Source organism: Aethalodelphis obliquidens, unplaced genomic scaffold (genome assembly GCF_003676395.1).
Source record: "Aethalodelphis obliquidens isolate GAN/ISIS:26980383/991018 unplaced genomic scaffold, ASM367639v1 scaffold51, whole genome shotgun sequence".
NCBI classification, from domain to species: Eukaryota; Metazoa; Chordata; class Mammalia; order Artiodactyla; family Delphinidae; genus Aethalodelphis; species Aethalodelphis obliquidens.
In genome coordinates, this window is record NW_020837995.1 from 10,919,269 (window position 1) to 10,937,230 (window position 17,962).

Below are 17,962 nucleotides of genomic sequence, written 5' to 3' on the forward strand. Positions count from 1 at the left end.
AATAAAGGATAATGTCTTCCTTGGGTTTCAGGGTCTGAGCTGAAAAGTTGACTTCTCTTTGTTTGATTTCAGGATCACCATCCATCTCAGCAGGGCCAAGGTGGGTCACATGGAATCTACCTAAGGGCCTTCTGCACGGGGCTGGATTCAGTTTTGCAGCCTTATCGCCAAGCACTGCTTGATTTGGAACAAGAGGTGAGAAGAAATACGGGAAGGAACACCTCTGGGACAGCAGATGAGGACATGTTCCTGATTTGTAATGCCCTTTGATACGGTCAGGTGGTTAAGAATGAGCTATTTTCTGCGTGGCTGGAGGGTAAGTGTGCTCTCTGTGATTGCCCAAGCCATGATCAAAGTGGCAAGTGGATCACGGCAAAGGTTCCTGAGTGAGTTTAGAAGAGCCCTAGCTTTGGTTTTGTTATCACCTGAAAATCAGCATTAATGATCTTCTATAAATGATCAATTCTCAATACCCTAAAATGAACCCTAAGCCTACTCTCACATTCGCTTCCGGTTTTCATAGAAGAAATAGATTCAAGATATTTTATATGGAGCCATAATCAGAGTGTTTTTTTGTTACAGTTCCTGGCTGACCCCCATCTCTCCATATCACATGTCAATTACTCCTTAGATCAGGTATGATGCCCAGATAACAAAATGCTTTGGAATCTGTTGATATCATTAGAATAATCTAACTTAAAATATTATTTTTGAGAACTTTTTTCCTTCTGGATTCAGAGCCCAGCATTTGACATTTTGTATGCTTTCCTAGATCAGAACTGTTTGAAAAGTTCCAAATTTAGTGAAAACTTACTGTGTGATGTTAATGCTCTAGATTGGCCTCAGTATTAGCAATTATGCTAGCCTCAAACATAGAAACTGCTTCTGTCTGCCATTCTCTTTCTATCTGCAGCCAACCCCTGTAGCAAATTGCCTTAGGATACTGGATCTTGGCTGTTCTGTGGTATTGCCATCTTTATGTTAAGTGGGACTATTTAAAAACAAAGGCATTTCCTGAGTTAATTTTTTTCCTTGTATTTGATTATATACCATCCTAATTATTCTCTCCTTTGCAGTTCCAGCTCCTTTTCCCCTCTGTGATGGTTGTAGTAGAACAAATTAAAAGTCAAAAGGTGAGAATTTTCCTTTTTCCTTTTGCTCTGGTAAGCACCAAGGAAACACTCGTAATTAATTTTCCTTTACATTCTTTTTTGAAGAGCCTAGTTTTCAGAAGTTTTTATTATTTATTCATTCAGTGATATCTGCTTGAGTATCATGCTAAGTATCAGGAATGCAAAAGTAAGTTAGGACCCTGCCCTTAAGCACCTCCTGGTCCAGAAGGTGGGGGAAATGATAATACATATACCCAAGAATGCTGCTGGGTAAGAGAACAATGCTACAGATACTTGGAGGTGAGAGCATTTTACACTAAGGATTCAGAACTGTTGGATATGGATCTTGAAGAGAAGCAGAAAGTTAATCCTTAGAAAGAAAGAAGGTAGTAGGTTTATCGTTAGGGTACTGGCAGTTTTCTGAGAATTCTTAAATCATTGGGTGAAACCCAGCTGTTTTTTTTATTAGTTAAATACGCCTATTCTTATCACAAGTTTTTATTATATGCATTGAAAAGTTAGGGTCTCCAGTGTCCAGAGAATGTCTTTTCTGGGTAGAATTAATAATTCTGAGATGCTTTGAGATTTTACATTAGAAGAAGTATCTGCTGGTTCATAATTGGATCAAAAAGGACAGATGGATTAAATATGTTTAGTTCATTCATGTTCTTAAGCTGTTATATTTGCGCCTTAGCTTATTAAGAGTGTTCATTTGAATATAACTAGTTAACTAGTCAGTTTGACAGGTTGCTACTTCATTTTTTTGCTGTATAAGAAATTTACCCTTTGCTGCATTCATTCTGTGCTAGCATAGCCAGCAGGGGAGGTGCTGTTTGACCCTGCAAAGCCCTCATCAAATAACATCGAGCTTTTATTGTGCACTTGTTGCATACCAGGCACTCTGCTAAATGCTTTACATACATTATCACAGTCAATCCTCTAAAAAATCAAATAGGTTAAGGAATGTGCTTAGGGTCACACAGACGGTAGTAAATGGTACAACTAGGATGTAAACCCAGGGCTGTCTGACTCCAAAGACTATGCTCTTAACCACTCTACTAAACCATCTCCCAAAATTGGAGGGGAACTTCTAGGTAAGTGGGGTTAGTGTAAGGGTCCATACATGCCGGCACATCTCAGTTGACGTTGAACTTCCGTTGGCCAAAGGAAGGAGAGTGGAAAATGAGTAGAGGGATTGCAGATGGGTGAACCTTCCTTCCTGCCGAGGAGGTTGTAGGAAGCTGAGTGCTAAGGCTCTAAAAAATGAGGTTGTGGGTGAGAATGGGGGAGTGCGAACAGGCACAGGGGATCCTTTTAGAGTGATGGAAATGTTATAAAACTGGATGGTTGCACAATGCTGTAAATTTACTAAAAGTTGTTGAAAGTACCCTTAAAATAGGTGAATTTATTGTATATAACTTATACCTCAATAAAGCAGTTAAAAAAAAAAAGCAGAGGCAAAGGGACATTGAAAGAGGAAGCAGATTTTTAGAAAAGTGTATACCTTGTAAGTAGTCTGGATTAGGCCTTAATCTGAAGTAAGAGCTTTCTTTACCTCTTTTCTTGGAATTTCAACTCTAAATGATTCTGGTTTTTCCTTAGTGCAGTAGTTCTCAAACTTCATTGTGCCTTAGAATTACCTGGAGCAGATTGTTAAAACCAGATCGCTGGGCCCTACCCCAGAGATTCTGATTCAAGAGGTCTGGAGTGAGGCCCAAGAATTTACATTTCTTACAAGTTTCCAGGTGATGCAGATGCTGCTGGGGGATGGGGTGGGATGGGGAGGGGCAGGGAGGTGGAGGGTCCATACTTCGACAACAACTATTGTGATGTTGTGATTTATAATAAGAAATATAGATTTGGTCTTCGTCCCGTTTCTGGCACAGAGCTTCTAAAACTCAGAATTTCCTAAGTAATAAGAGCAATAAAGGTGACTTGATATTCATAACAAACCCCTTTCTACCACACCTGAGTTTGTTAATGAGGTGATTTTGGGAAAGCACTTAAGTATGGGGCTGGTTGCCAGGGGAAACACCCACGTGATCAGAGGGTTGGAACTTTCAGTCCCACCATTCCCACCTGACCTCTGGGGAGAGAGGAGGGCAGAGAGCTAGAAATTGAGTTCAATCACCAATGGCCAGTGATTTAATTAATCCTGCCTGTGTAATGAAGGCTCCATAAAAACCAAAAAGGACGGGGTTTGGAGAGCTTCCGGATTGGTGAGCCGGAGTGCCTCTATGTGCCACCATGCCGGGCAGAAGCTCCTTTGTTCGGGACTTCGCCCTGTGTATCCTTTTCATCTGGGTGTTGACTCGTATCCTTTAGTATCCTTCATAATAAATAGGTAATCTAGTGAATAAGTGGGTTTCCTGAGTTCTGTGAGCTGCTCTAGCAAATTAGTGGAATCCAGGGAGGGGGAACCTCTGATCTATTAATCAGCCAGTTGGAAGCACAGGGAACAGCCTGAACTTGTGATTGGCGTCGGAAATGGAGGGCAGTCTTGTGGGACTGAGCCCTTAACCTGTGGAATCTGATGCTATCTCTGGGTGGATAGTATCAGAATTGAGTTGGATTGTAGGACACCCAAGCTGGTGTCAGAGGATTGCTTGGTAGTGTGGGGAAACCCCCCACACATTGGCATTGGAGTCAGAATCAGAACTATACAAAAATCTTATGAGAAAGTTTATCCCCATTCTCTGCAGATTGTGCCCTCTGGATTGAATATAGAATATGAGATTGTGCTACATGAACTATTAAAATGGAATTCAGCTTGACAAGGCTGTATTTTCCACAGATTCATGGTTGTCAAATCCTGGAAACAGTGTACAAACACAGCTGTGGAGGTTTGCCTCCTGTTCGCAGTGCACTAGAAAAGTAAGTCACGGCTTCATTGGGGTTGGGAGGCGGAGTGGGTGGTCAGGTGACTTGATTTTGCACAAGTTTTATTTTCAGGTCATCTCAGGTTTCCTTCTGGGGAAAGTTATGACCAGGATGGAAAAGCCCCATGAACAAAGGAGCCCATGTAATCCTTACGGTGGCTCAGAAATTGCAAAAAGGGGGTTTTAATAAAGTGTTGAGTATCGAAGCAAGGCTCTAGATGACCTTGAGGCAGTCCTTTTTCATTTTTGGATCTCATTATCCTTGGAGAATTTCCACTACATGTGCTGGATTATGCTTAGCTATGTCTAAACACGTGTATTTTGAGTAGCTTTATAATCTTATAATGCCACTCTTAAAAATTTTATCCTAACAAAATTATTCAAAAGAAGAAAATAACCATATGCACAATCATTATTCACTGCAATGTTGTCTACTATATTAAGAAATTTTTTTTAAAAATTAGAAAATTACCAGCAGCAGAAGAAAGCTGATTAAAGATATATTCACTTGATAGACTATAATGCAATTAAAAATACTATAACAACATGTAAAAATATTTTTATAATACTATCTGAAAAAAAGGATACAAAATTTTATGATTACAACTGTATTAAATGTGGAGTATGATCAAAGACTGCCTGTAGAATGTTCCACAATCTGGATTTTTCTGATTATTTCCTCATGATTAGATTCAGGTTGAACATTTTTGGCAAGAATACTACATAGGTCATATTATTTCCTGTTACAGCATATCAGAAATCACAAAAAATAAGTTTGTCCCATTACTGGTGTTAAGTTTCATCACTTGGTTTAGGTGTTTTCCACCAGATCTCTCTGTTTTAGAGGGACGTTTTCCCCTTTGTCATTAATATGTTACCTGAGATGTGATCCCTTGAGACCATGTGAATCTATCCCATTCTCCAGCAACCATTCTGCATTTTGTTTCAGTCTCTGGATTTTGTTGGATAATACTTTTTCAGGTATATCAGCTTCTCACATACTGAATCTACGTTCCTTATGTGATTCCAACAAAAATAAAAACTAATTTAATACTGTGTTAGCCAAAAAGAGACTCCTGTAAGTCCATTTAATTTTAAAAGGAATCATCCATTTTGAAACTTACTTTACTCAAAAAGAGGGAAAAAAATGTGCTTCTTCTAAAAGACTATCAGAACATTTACTGAACATTTCAGACTTTAGTACACTGGCTACAAGTTTGGAAATTTAACCACTTAGTTCATCCGCAGACATTTAAGTTAAAATAGCACAATTATTTTTAGCTTAATTGGTCATTTCCCTTCTGCTGACCAAACCCTCAGGCCTCTGTTTATCCTGTAGCAGTTTAAAGCATGGGTTTAGTGTCCTCTTAGTGGACTTCTAAGGCTCTTGCTTTCCTCTCCACTCAGAATCCTGGCCGTGTGTCACGGGGTCATGTATAAGCAGCTCTCAGCCTGGATGCTACATGGACTCCTCTTGGACCAGCACGAAGAGTTCTTTATCAAACAGGGTCCATCTTCTGGTAATGTCAGTGCCCAGCCAGAAGAGGATGAGGAGGATCTGGGCATTGGGGGACTGACAGGAAAACAACTGAGAGAACTCCAGGACTTGGTGAGAGCCCAACCAGAAATCTAGCCTGCTCCTGCCAGGAGTCGGAAAAGTCTACAGCTAGATGACCTTTTGGTGACTTGCCCCTGCCCCCAGCCCCCAGCTCATCATAGCCTGGGTACCTTCCATAAATTCTTTAGATGTAAACACTTGGCTTTATCTTAGCTTAATACTTAATGCCTAACAATGTGAGACTATAAAATAGAAAATATATTTGTGAGATTCCTTTTGTTTCCCCTCTTCCTGGTATACGCGTTTAAGAGAATAAGTCTTGTCTCTTCAGGTAGTCTTGTAGGTACCCAGAGATTTTACATGCAGTTTAGAGTTTTGATTAGACTCCCCAAAGTCCTGTATTGTTCTTATCCATCCATCCATTCATTTATCCTGTTACAACATTTTATTGAATGCCTGTTACATGCCAGGTACTGTTCCACATGCCACAACTGCATAAACAAATAAAATGTAGTAGTCCCTGTCCTTAAAGAGCTTATAGTTTGGTGGAAGATATATTACAGTGTACTAAGTGCTCTGGAAAGAGTAAGTATGGGTATCCTGGGAACATGGTCTTAGAGTAACTAGAGAAGGCTTTTCAGTGGAATGTATGTCTAAATTGCAAAGAGTTTGGGAGGAGGACTTCCCTCACGGTCCAGTGGTTAAAACTCCAAGCTTCCACTGCAGGGGGTGCGGGTTTGATCCCTGGTCGGGGAACTAAGATCCCACATGCTGCACGGTCAAAAAGAAAAAAAAAAATCCAAGCGTAGGAAAGGACTGTGTAAAGTGTACAGAGGCCATGAAGATCATGGCTCATTTGGGGAACCATTAGTGATTCAATTGAGAGAGTCAAGTAAATAAAGGCTGAGATGTAGAGTGTAAGGGACAGTGGGGGGGCGGGTGTGGGAAGTGGCAGTCAATGAAGCTTTTGAGATGAGCAGAGGTAAGATCATGAAAGCCCTTGTAAACAATGGGAAGGAATTTAGACTTGAGCCTGAAGAGAGCTGGGAACCGTGAAGAATTTTAGGCAAGAGGTTAACCTACCTCTGTATGTTAGATCAGACTTTATGATAGATCACTCTAGAAACTGTGTGGGGAATCGTTTTTTTAAAAATTAAGATTAGCAGCAAGTAGTTCAGTTAGGAGAATGTTGGGGACATTAGCTGAAAAATAATGGTGGCCTACACCAAGGGTGGGAACAGTAAATATGGTGAAGAATAAAGAGGCTTGAGAGATACTAAGGAGCTGGAACAGGTAGGTCGTGGTGATTGATTGGCTATGGGTCCAGAGGGAAGAATCAAGGATGATACCCAAGTCTCTGCCTGTAGTAGTGGGCGAGTGGTGATGATAAGGAACATGGATTGCTGGTGTCAGGGGAAAGAAGATGGGTCTAACTTTGGACACATTGAGTTTGAGGTACTTGTAGGAAATGACCAGTGGGCTGAGCCTAGAGCTCATGAGAGTAATCTAGTTTAAAGTCTTAGGAGTCATCGGCATACAGAAGTTTTTAATTTGGGGTTCACGAGTGGCGTCAGAGGGTCTGTGAAGTGTACGGTTATATATTTTTCTGGAAGGTCTGTAGCTTTTATAATTGCAGAGTCCTGTGATGCAGAAAGATTAAAAATATCTCTTATGATGATCAGTTCAGCCTTAGAAGAAGATGTGATTGTCTAGGAAGAGTGTTGAGAGCCAGAGGAGAAGAGGGTCTAGGATAGTGCCCCAAGCACACCAGCACCCAAGCCCAAAACTAAAAGGGTGAATAGCAGAGATCAAAGTCAGGAGTATGGAGCCTAAAGTTCCAGTTGGAGCTGGATAAGGGTCAGCTCAAAAGCAAGTCAGGGAACAGAAGGGGCCGGAGTGATTGGGTGGTGAGTGGGCTAGATCAGTGGTTCTCAAACTGGAGAGTGCCTCAGAATCACCTGGAGAGCTAGTTAAAACAGGGACTGCTGGGCCTACCCCCCAGGTTTTCTGTAAATCTGGGGAGGGGCTTGAAAATTTGCATTTCTAACAAGCTCCCAAGTGAGGCCAATGGTGCTGGTCCAGGAGCCAGGCTTTGAGAACCACTTGGCTAAATGAGTCAGGCTTGTGTAAAGAGCTGGGCAGAGCAGGCATATGCACAAGATAATAAATCGTAGACATGTAGATCTGGAAAAAAACAAAGATCAATTATTCCATGGTACAAGTAAGGAGACTGGGTTCCAGACCTACTGCACAAGTTTTTTTTGTTTGTTTCTTTGTTTGTTTGTTTTTTGCGGTACCTCTCACTGCTGTGGCCTCTCCTGTTGCGGAGCACAGGCTCCAGACGCGCAGGCTCAGCAGCCATGGCTCACGGGCCCAGGCGCTCCGCGGCATGTGGGATCTTCCCAGACCGGAGCATGAACCCGTGGCCCCTGCATCGGCAGGCAGACTCTCAACCACTGCGCCACCGTGCACAAGTTTTTACACGGTAGCCAAGGCAGAGGGCTAAAATCCTAATGTTAATAAAACCACTGCTATTTCCACCATGCTATCTTGCTGCCTAAAAATGGAATACATTTCTCTAGCACCAGTAATGTAACAATTATGCAACTTCATATTTAAAGTCCCTGCTTCTAGAAAATGTAAATCACGGGTTGGGAGACCTGCCGGATGTTTCCTTGCTTTCCCTTTCTCACTTCCTACGACATCTCTGATACGGACTATTTCTTTGACCAGCGCCTGATAGAAGAAGAGAACATGCTGGCACCATCTCTAAAGCAGTTTTCTCTGCGAGTGGAGATTCTGCCGTCCTACATTCCAGTGAGAGTTGCTGAAAAAATCCTGTTTGTTGGAGAATCTGTCCAGATGTTCGAGAATCAAAATGTAAACCTGACTAGGAAAGGTAGGAATCTCCTTGCCCAACTGTACCCCATCCTCAAAGGCTTATTTGATGCTGTGTGGCCCCAAAGTCTGCCTGGGCAGGGTGGGTGGTTACTGACCTTTATGTTCTGAGATTTCAGCACAGCTGTGAGTGATATGCTTACCTGAGAAGCAGGTGAAATAGCTGTGGCACTGGGATGAGAAACCCTTGCCTGTGCAGGTTCCCTGTCTTCCTTTGACAGTGCCTTCCTGTTTTGCAGGATCCATTTTGAAAAACCAGGAGGACACTTTTGCTGCAGAGCTGCATCGTCTCAAGCAGCAACCCCTCTTCAGCCTGGTGGACTTTGAGCAGGTGGTGGATCGTATACGTAGTACTGTGGCTGAGGTTTGTCTTTCTTAGTATATTTTCTTCGGAAGAAAATAGGTTAGTTCCCCCAAAATTGAGTACTTGACTTTTGTTTCTTCTTCATGTGATTAGAACTTAGCTTGGAGGGAATTGAGAGAGTTGAAGGGCAGGAAGTAGAAAATAAAAGCATTCTCTCTGTTTTTAATAATAGAACTGCCTTAGCCTTTTCCCACCTGACAGGAGTTTGATTGTTAGCTAGTTAGTTAATTAGTTGAATAAAGGGAGGTCTTGGTTTCATTTCAGACTGTCAGCATTTTGAGTCTGTCTGTGTAGTTGGCAATGACTTCAGGAAATCAACTGATTCTGACTAAATTTAGTGCCTTACTTATATTTTAGAATGGCTTTATTATATATCCCTTAATTTATGGATATGATAATTTTAGGAAGGCAGAACAAGTAATATTTTTCCATTCTTATAAATGAAAATAATTCTCAGAAAGCTAACTTCTCTGATGTCACATAGTGAGTAACAAAGGTGGGCTCAGAAACAAGTCTTTGACTCCTAGTTCAGTGTTTTTAAGTGAATTGTGCTTCATCCACCAACTTAAATTGTGACCAGTAATTTTTCAAATGGGCATATGTTCTGTGGCATATAATAAGATTTGATGCACAGGTGTGTGATAATGTGAAATGAGATCTTTTGTTAGTTGTGTTAACTTATTAGTGGTTTTCAACTCTGGCTATGCATAGAATGACGTGGGGAAATCTGAAAACATGCACTTGCACCAAATCCTTACCTCCAGAGTTTCTGACTCATAGGTCAGGAGGGAGTCAGTACTGATAGGTACTTGTATTTACACCAGCCAATCAACAAACCTCTGCAGGTGATTTTGAAGCACAGGGGCACTAGGGTCAGTGTCTAAAATTGCTAAGATTAGTGTCAGATATACTCATGTTGGAAGCACAGTAATCTATCATGAATATGATTTCCTTTTCTGGTCACTATCTCAAAAATTCCAAGGCACTGGAGACAGAGCTGTGATGTAGACATAGAATATTAGATCTTGAGGTGACCTTGAAGTATCACTTGATTTGATTCCTTATGGGAAAGTAAATATCTAAACTACCCAGAATACGTATTTCTGTCCATTCAGACTTTCAAGACACTGCCTCTCCATCTATAGCCAAGGCAGCTGTTGTCTAGGGGACTGGTGCCTTCACTCCCTTTCATCTTACTGACTTGATTTCTCTTCTGTTATCATTTTTGTGGTAACTCTTTAGTAAATATAGTTAATGGAGGAAAGTAAAATTTTATTAAATGAATAACATAGAATTTCAAAATTGTTTCCTTGGGAAATTTTGAAACGCATATGTTGCTCAGAATTATATTTCCAGTTTGTAAAAATGATAGACAAAGAATTGAAGCTCAGACTCTTGGAAGCTAATACTTTGACAGCTATAATTGTAACAATAATAACAGCTTAAAGTAATAAAAAGAGAGTGTACCAGGGAGGAAAAGGGAACAGTGTCTTGCAAATACATATCATACTCACCCCCTTTTGGATCTCCTTCTCTCCTTTTTCATTTTTTAAAAAGGTAAACATACCATATGAGTCTTTATATAAGGTTTAAAAACAAGCAGCGCTAATCTGGTGTTAGATGTCAGGATAGCATTTGCCTTTGGTAGGTGGAAAGGACATGGGTGGGCCTTTCAGGATGCTGGCTATACAGGTGTGTTCATTTTGTGAGAATTCTTCAAGCTGTAAGCTTACAGTTGGTGCACTTTTCTGTATGTATTTTAGTACTTCAACAAAAATATTTAAAAAATTAATTGCTAGATACGTAATAGGTTTTTTTTTGTTAATTTTATCTCTAGTTGGTTACTACTTATATAGAAAAATTGTGGTATTAATTTTTGTAGGTTAATCTTATACCTGGCAACTTATTGAAGTCTTTTTCTTTTTTAGTTTTAATGGTTTGTCTGTTAATTCTATTGATTTTCCTCACTAATGATCATATCATTTGCAATTATTGAAAGTTTTACAATTTTCCTTCCAATTTTTCAACTTTTGCTTTTTTTTCTTACAGCCTTAACTAGGATCTCTAGTACGGCATTCAACAGCTGGGTTGATAGTTGATATAAGCTGTGTTAAACAATAGAGGTGATAATGGGCATCCTTGATTTGTTGGCTCTTAAAGATAATGCATCTAAAGTTTCTGTGTTACTTTAGTGTTTGCTGTAGGCTTTGGCACATGAGTTTATCAAGTTTAAAAAAATTACCTTCTCTTCCTAGTTTGCTGTGAGTTTTTATAATAAATAGATGTTGAATTTTATCACTGCTTATTCTATATCAGTTAAGGTGCAGTTTTTTTGTTTTGTTTTTTTTGCGGTACGCAGGCCTTTCACTGTTGTGGCCTCTCTCATTGCGGAGCACAGGCTCCAGACGCACAGGCTCAGCAGCCATGGGTCATGGGCCTAGCTGTTCCATGGTATGTGGGATCTTCCCGGACCGGGGCATGAACCCGCGTCCCCTGCATCGGCAGGCGGACTCTCAACCACTGCGCCACCAGGGAAGCCCTAAGGTGCAGTTTTTTGCTCTGAGTTCTTTTTCTCCTTCAGTCTATTCATAAGGTAAATTCCTGTTTAGATTTTCAGATGTTGAATCTTCCTGAGATAAACCATACTTGAGCGTGATGTTTTATTTTTTAATGTAGTGTTGGATTTAGTTAGCCAAAACGTGTTTGGAATTTTTGTATCTACATTTACTAGTGAGATAGACTATACTTTTCTCTTCCTGTATTGTTCTTATGTGGTTGTGGAATAAAGATTATATATAAGCCTTATAAAATGAGCTTGGTGTCTATCACTGTTTTCCTGTTTTTTAGAACAGTTAATGTAAGACAAGAATTTTTACTGAAAGTTTGATTGAACTAACCTGAAAAATTATGTAAGTTAAGTTTTTTTAGGAGAGGAAATCTTCACTGATTCAATATATTTAAAACCTATTAATCTATTTAAGACATTTATTTCTTCTATAGCACTGTAGCACTTTTGGTATTTTCTACTTTTCAAGGAACTTACCCATTTCATCTAAATTTATTTGGGACTTCCCTGGTGGTCCAGTGGTTAAGACACCATGCTTCCACTGCAGGGGGCACGGGTTCAATTCCTGGTCAGAGAACTAAGATCCCACATGCCGTGCACCGTGGCCAAAAAATTAAAAAAAAAAAAAAAAAATGACAGCCACTGTAACAGGTGTGAGGTGATATCTCATTGTGGTTTTGATTTGCATTTCCCTGATAGTTGGTGATGCTGAGCATCTTTTCATGTTCCTGTTGGCCATTTGGATGTCTTCTTTGGAAAAAAGCCTATTTAGTACCTCTGCCCATTTTTCAACAGGATTGTTTGGGGGTTTTGGTTGTTGTTATTGAGTTGAATGAGTTCTTTCTGTGTTTTGGATTTTAACCCCTTATCAAATATATGATTTGCATATATTTTCTCCCATTCTGTAGGTTGCCTTTTCATTTTGTTGATTGTTTCTTTTGCTGTGCAGAAGCTTTTAAGTTTGATATAGTCCCACTTTGTGTTTTCTTTTTCTTTTGTTGTTTGTGTTTTTGGTGTCACATCCAAAAAAAATCATTGCCAAGACCACTGTTTTCTATTTTTTAATATTTATTTATTTATTTGGCTGCACCAGGCCTTAGTTGCAGCATGCAGGATCTTTTTTTAGTTGCAGCATGCGGGCTCTTAGTTGGAGCATGCCAGATCTAGTTCCCCGACCAGGGATTGAACCTGGGCCCCCTGCATTGGGAGTGTGGAGTCTTAACCACTGGACCACCAGGGAAGTCCCGCCAAGACCAATGTTGAAGAACTTCTTCCTTACATTTTCCTCTAGGAGTTCTTCTGCTATCAGGTCTTATGTTTACGTCTTTGATCTATTTCAAGTTAATTTTTGTGCATGGTGTGACACAGGGGTCCAATTTCATTTTTCTGTATGTGCTTATCCAGTTTTCCCAGCACCATTTGTTGAAAAGAGACTATCCTTTGCCCTTGGGTGTTCTTGGCTCCCTTGTCAGATATTAATTGATTATATAAGCGGGGCTTTGATTCTAAGTTTTCTGTTCGATTGCTCTATGTCTTTTCCTGCCAGTTCCATACTGTTTTATTTTTTTATATTGGAGTATATTTGATTTACAGTGTTGTGTCAGTTTCAGATATACAGCAGAGTGATTTAGTTATACATACATCTGTTCTTTTTCAGATTCTTCTCCCATGTAGGTTATTACAGAGTACTGAGTAAAGTTCCCTGTGCTATCCAGTAGGTCCTTGTTGATTATCTATTTTATATATAGTATTGTGTATATGTTAATCTCAACCTCCTAATTTATCCCTACCCCCCACCTTTCCCCTTCGGTAACCATAGGTTTGTTTTCTAAGTCTGTGAGTCTATTTCTGTTTTATAAGTAAGTTCTTTTGTATCATTTTTTTTAGATGCCACATATAATTGATATCATATGATATTTCTTTTCTCTGTCTGACTTACTTCACTTAGTATGATAATCTCTAGGTCCATCCATGTTGCTGCAAATGGCATTATTTCATTCTCTTTTTATGGCTGAGTAATATTGCATTGTATATATGGACCACATCTTCTTTCATCATTCATCTGTAGATGGACATTTATGTTGCTTCCACGTCTTGGCTATTGTAAATAACGTTGCTATGAACATTGGGGTGCGTGTATCTTTTCAAAGTATGGCTTTCTTCGTATGTATGCCCAGGAGTGGGCTTGCTGGATCATATGGAAGCTCTATTTTCAGTTTTTTAAGGAACCTCCATACTGTTCTCCATAGTGGCTGTACCAATTTACATTCCCACCAACAGTGTAGGAGGGTTCCCTTTTCTCCACATCCTCTCTAGCATTTATTGTTTGTAGATTTTTTTTTTTTTTTTTTTCAGTACACGGGCATCTCACTGTTGTGGCCTCTCCCGTTGTGGAGCACAGGCTCCGGACACGCAGGCCCAGCGGCCATGGCTCATGGGCCCAGCTGCTCCACGGCATGTGGGATCCTCCCAGACCGGGGCACGAACCCATGACCCCTGCATCGGCAGGTGGACTCCCAACCACTGCGCCACCAGGGAAGCCCCTGTTTGTAGATTTTTTGATGATGGCCATTCTGACTCGTGTGAGGTGATACCTCACTGTAGTTTTGATTTGTATTTCTCTAGTAATTAGCAGTGTTGAGCATCTTTTCATGTGCTTTTTGGCCATCTGTATGTCTTCGTTGGAGAAATGTCTATTTAAATCTTCTGCCCATTTTTTGATTGGGTTGTTTGTTTTTCTGATATTGAGCTCCATGAGCTGCTTGTATATTTTGGAGATTAATCCCTTGTCGGTAGCTTCATTTGCGAATATTTTCTCCTATTCTGTGGGTTGTCTTTTTATTTTGTTTATGGTTTCCTTTGCTGTGCAAAAGCTTTTAAGTTTCATTAGCTATCTTTTTTTTAAAATTACTCTAGAAGGGGGTGTCCAAAAAGATATCACTGTGATTTATGTCAAAGAGTGTTCTGCCTATGTTTTCCTCTAAGAGTTTTATAGTATCTGGTCTTATATTTAGGTCTTTAATGCATTTTGAGTTTATTTTTGTGTATGGTGTTAGAGAATGTTCTAATTTCATTCTTTTTTTTTTTTTTCTGGCTGGATTGGGTCTTTGTTGCTGTGCGCAAGCTTTCTCTAGTTGCGGTGAGTGGGGGCTACTCTTCATTGCGGTGTGCAGGCTTCTCATTGTGGTGGCTTCTCGTTGTGGACAACGGGCTCTAGGCACGCAGGCTTCAGTAGTTGTGGCACGTGGACTCAGTAGTTTTGGCTCACGGGCTGTAGAGTGCAAGCTCAGTAGTTGTGGCACATGGGCTTAGTTGCTCCATGGCATGTGGGATCTTCCTGGACCAGGGCTCGAACCTGTGTCCCCATTGGCAGGCGGATTCTTAACCACTGCGCCACCAGGGAAGTCCCAGTTTGCTAGTATTTTGTTGAGGATTTTTGCATCTATGTTCATCAGTGATATTGGCCTGTAACTTTCTTTTTTTGTGGTATCTTTGGTTTTGGTAGCTTTGTCTCTTTTGGTACCAGGGTGATGGTGGCCTCGTAGAATGAGCTTGGGAGTGTTCCTCTGCAAGTTTTTGAATTAGTTTGAGAAGGATAGGTGTTAGCTCTTCTCTAAATGTTTGATAGAATTTGCCTGTGAAGCCATCTGGTCCTGGACTTTTGTTTGTTGGAAGTTTTAAAATCATTGTTTCAATTTCAGTACTTGTGATTGATTGGTCTGTTCATATTTTCTATTTCCTGGTTCAGTCTTGGAAGCTTGTACCTTTCTAAGAATTTATTCTGTTTCTTCTAGGTTGTCCATTTTATTGGCATATCGTTGCTTGCTGTAGTCTCTTATGATCCTTTGTATTTCTGTGATGTCTGTTGTAACTCCTCCTTTTTCATTTCTAATTTTATTGATTTTAGCCCTCTCCCTTTTTTTTTTTGTTTAAAGATTTTTTTTGATGTGGACCATTTTTAAAGTCTTTATTGAATTTGTTACAATATTGCTTCTGTTTTATGTTTTGGGTTTTTCACCACGAGGCATGTGGGATCTTAGCTCCCCAACCAGTGATTAAGCCCGCACACCTTGCATTGGGAGGTGAAGTGTTAATCATTGGGCTGCTAGGGAAGTCCCTCCCTTTTTTTCTTGATGAATCTGGCTAAAGGTTTATCAATTTTGTTTATCTTTTCAAAGAACCAGCTTTTAGTTGCAATGTTTTCTTCGTCTCTGTTTCAATTATTTCTTCTCTGATCTTTATGATTTTTTCTGCTAACTTTGTGTTTTGTTTGTTCTTCTTTCTCTAGTTGTTTGAGATTTTTCTTGTTTCCTCAGGTAAGACCATATTGCTGTAAACTTCCCTCTTAGAACTGCTTTTGCAGTGTCCCTTAGATTTTGAATCATCATGTTTTCATTTTCATTTGTCTCTAGGAATTTTTCAATTTCCTCTTTGATTTCTTCAGTGATCCATTGGTTGTTAGCCTCCACATGTTTGTGTTTTTGTTTTTTTCTTGTAGTTGATTTCTGATCTCATAGTGTTGTGGTCGGAAAAGATGCTCGATATGATTTCAATTTTCTTAAATTTATCAAGGGTTGCTTTGTGGCTTAGCATGTGATCTATCCTGGAGAACGTTCTGTGTGCACTTGAGAAGAATGTGTATTCTGCTGCTTTCAGATTGAATATAAATATCAATTAAATCCATCTGGTCTAATGTGTCATTTAAAGCTTCTGTTTCCTTATTAATTGTCTGTCTGGATGATCTGCCCATTGATGTAAGTGGGGTGTTAAGTCCCCCACTATTATTGTGTTACTATTGATTTCTCCTTTTATGACTGTTAGCATTTGCCTTATATATTGAAGTGCTCCTATGTTGGGTGCATATATATTTATAATTGCTATATCTTTTTCTTGGATTGATACCTTGATCATTATGTAGTGTACTTCTTTGTCTCTTTATAACAGTCTTTATTTTAAAGTCTATTTTGTCTGGTATGAGTATTGCTGCTCCAGCTTTCTTTTGATTTTCATTTGCATGGAATATCTTTTTCCATCACCTCACTTTCAGTCTATGTATCCCTAGATCTGAAGTGGGTCTCTTGTAGACAGCATGTATATGGGTCTTGTTTTTGTATCCATTCAGCAAGTCTGTGTCTTTTGGTTGGAGCATTTAATCCATTTACATTTAAGGTAGTTATTGATTTGTATGTCCTTATTGCCATTTTGTTAATTGTTTGGGGATTTTTTTTTTTTTTTTTTTTTTGCGATACGCGGGCCTCTCACTGTTGTGGCCTCTCCTGTTGTGGAGCACAGGCTCCGGGCGCGCAGGCTCAGCGGCCATGGCTCACGGGCCCAGCCGCTCCGCGGCATGTGGGATCTTCCCGGACCGGGGCACGAACCCGTGTCCCCTGCATCGGCAGGTGGACTCTCAACCACTGCACCACCAGGGAAGCCCTGGGGATTGTTTTTGAAGGTCTTTCTTCTTCCCTTCTTCTTTTGTTCCCTTCTCTTGTGATTTGATGACTATCTTTAGTGTTGTGTTTGCATTCCTTTTTCCTTTTTGTGTGTATATCTATTGTAGATTTTTGGTTTGCGGTTACCATGAGGTTTGATATAGCAGTCTATTATATATCCAAGATTGTTTTAAGTTGCTGGTCTCTTAATTTCAAATGCATTTCCAGTATCCTGCATTTGTACTCCGCTCTTCTCATGATTGCTGGTGTTTTTTAAAATAAATTTATTTATTTTGTGCTGCATTGGGTCTTCATTGCTGTGCATGGGCTTTCTCTAGTTGTGGTGAGTGGGGGCTACTCTTTGTTGTCGTGCGTGGGCTTCTCATTGTGGTGGCTTCTCTTGTCGCGGAGCACAGGCTCTAGGCATGCGGGCTTCAGTAGTTGTGGCACACAGGCTCAGTAGTTGTGGCTCGCGGGCTCTAGAGCGCAGGCTCAGTAGTTGTGGTGCACGGGCTTAGTTGCTCCACGGCATGTGGGATCTTCCTGGGCCAGGGCTCCAACCCATGTCCCCTGCATTGGCAGGCGGATTCTTAACCACCGCGCCACCAGGGAAGCCCTGCGATTGCTGGTTTTGATATCATATTTGTGTATGGATGATTTCTACCTTTACTGTATGTTTGCCTTTACTGGTGAGCTTTACCATTTGTAATTTTCTTGTTCCCAGTTGTGCGCTTTTCTTTTCCACCTAGAGAAGTTCATCTAGCATTTGTTGTAAAGTTGGTTGGTGGTGCAAAATTCTCTTAGCTTTTGCTTGTCTGTAAAGCTTTTTATTTCTCTGTTGAATCTGAACGAGAGCCTTGCTGGGTAGAGTAATCTTGGTTGTAGGTTTTTCCCTTTCATCACTTTAAATATATCATACCACTGTCTTCTGGTCTGCAGAATTTCTGCTGAAAAATAAGCTGTAACCTTATGGGGATTCCCTTGTATGTTATTTGTTGCTTTTCCCTTGTTGATTTTAATATTTTCTGTCTTTAATTTTTGTCATTTTTATTAATATGTGTCTTGGTATGTTCCTCCTTGGGTTTATGCTGTAAGGGACTCTGTGCTTCCTGGACTTGGGTGACTGTTTCCTTTCCCATGTTCAGGAAGTTTT

At 40.1% G+C, this 17,962-nt stretch overlaps 1 protein-coding gene across 4 annotated transcripts in view; it reads left to right on the forward strand.

Moving 5' to 3' along the window:
* Positions 1 to 17,962, forward strand: part of TUBGCP4 (tubulin gamma complex component 4) — a 48,900-nt gene that overhangs the window by 12,925 nt on the left and 18,013 nt on the right. For 2 of the 4 annotated variants that reach the window (XM_027084113.1, XM_027084112.1), the window contains exons 3-9: positions 73 to 195; positions 583 to 636; positions 1,077 to 1,133; positions 3,907 to 3,986; positions 5,399 to 5,600; positions 8,283 to 8,448; positions 8,687 to 8,811. In XM_027084113.1, coding sequence (XP_026939914.1) covers positions 73 to 195; positions 583 to 636; positions 1,077 to 1,133; positions 3,907 to 3,986; positions 5,399 to 5,600; positions 8,283 to 8,448; positions 8,687 to 8,811 — 807 coding nt within the window. Of the gene's footprint in view, positions 1 to 72; positions 196 to 244; positions 317 to 582; positions 637 to 1,076; positions 1,134 to 3,906; positions 3,987 to 5,398; positions 5,601 to 8,282; positions 8,449 to 8,686; positions 8,812 to 17,962 lie in introns of those variants that run through there. The other 2 variants (XM_027084115.1, XM_027084114.1) reach the window with 2 other exon arrangements.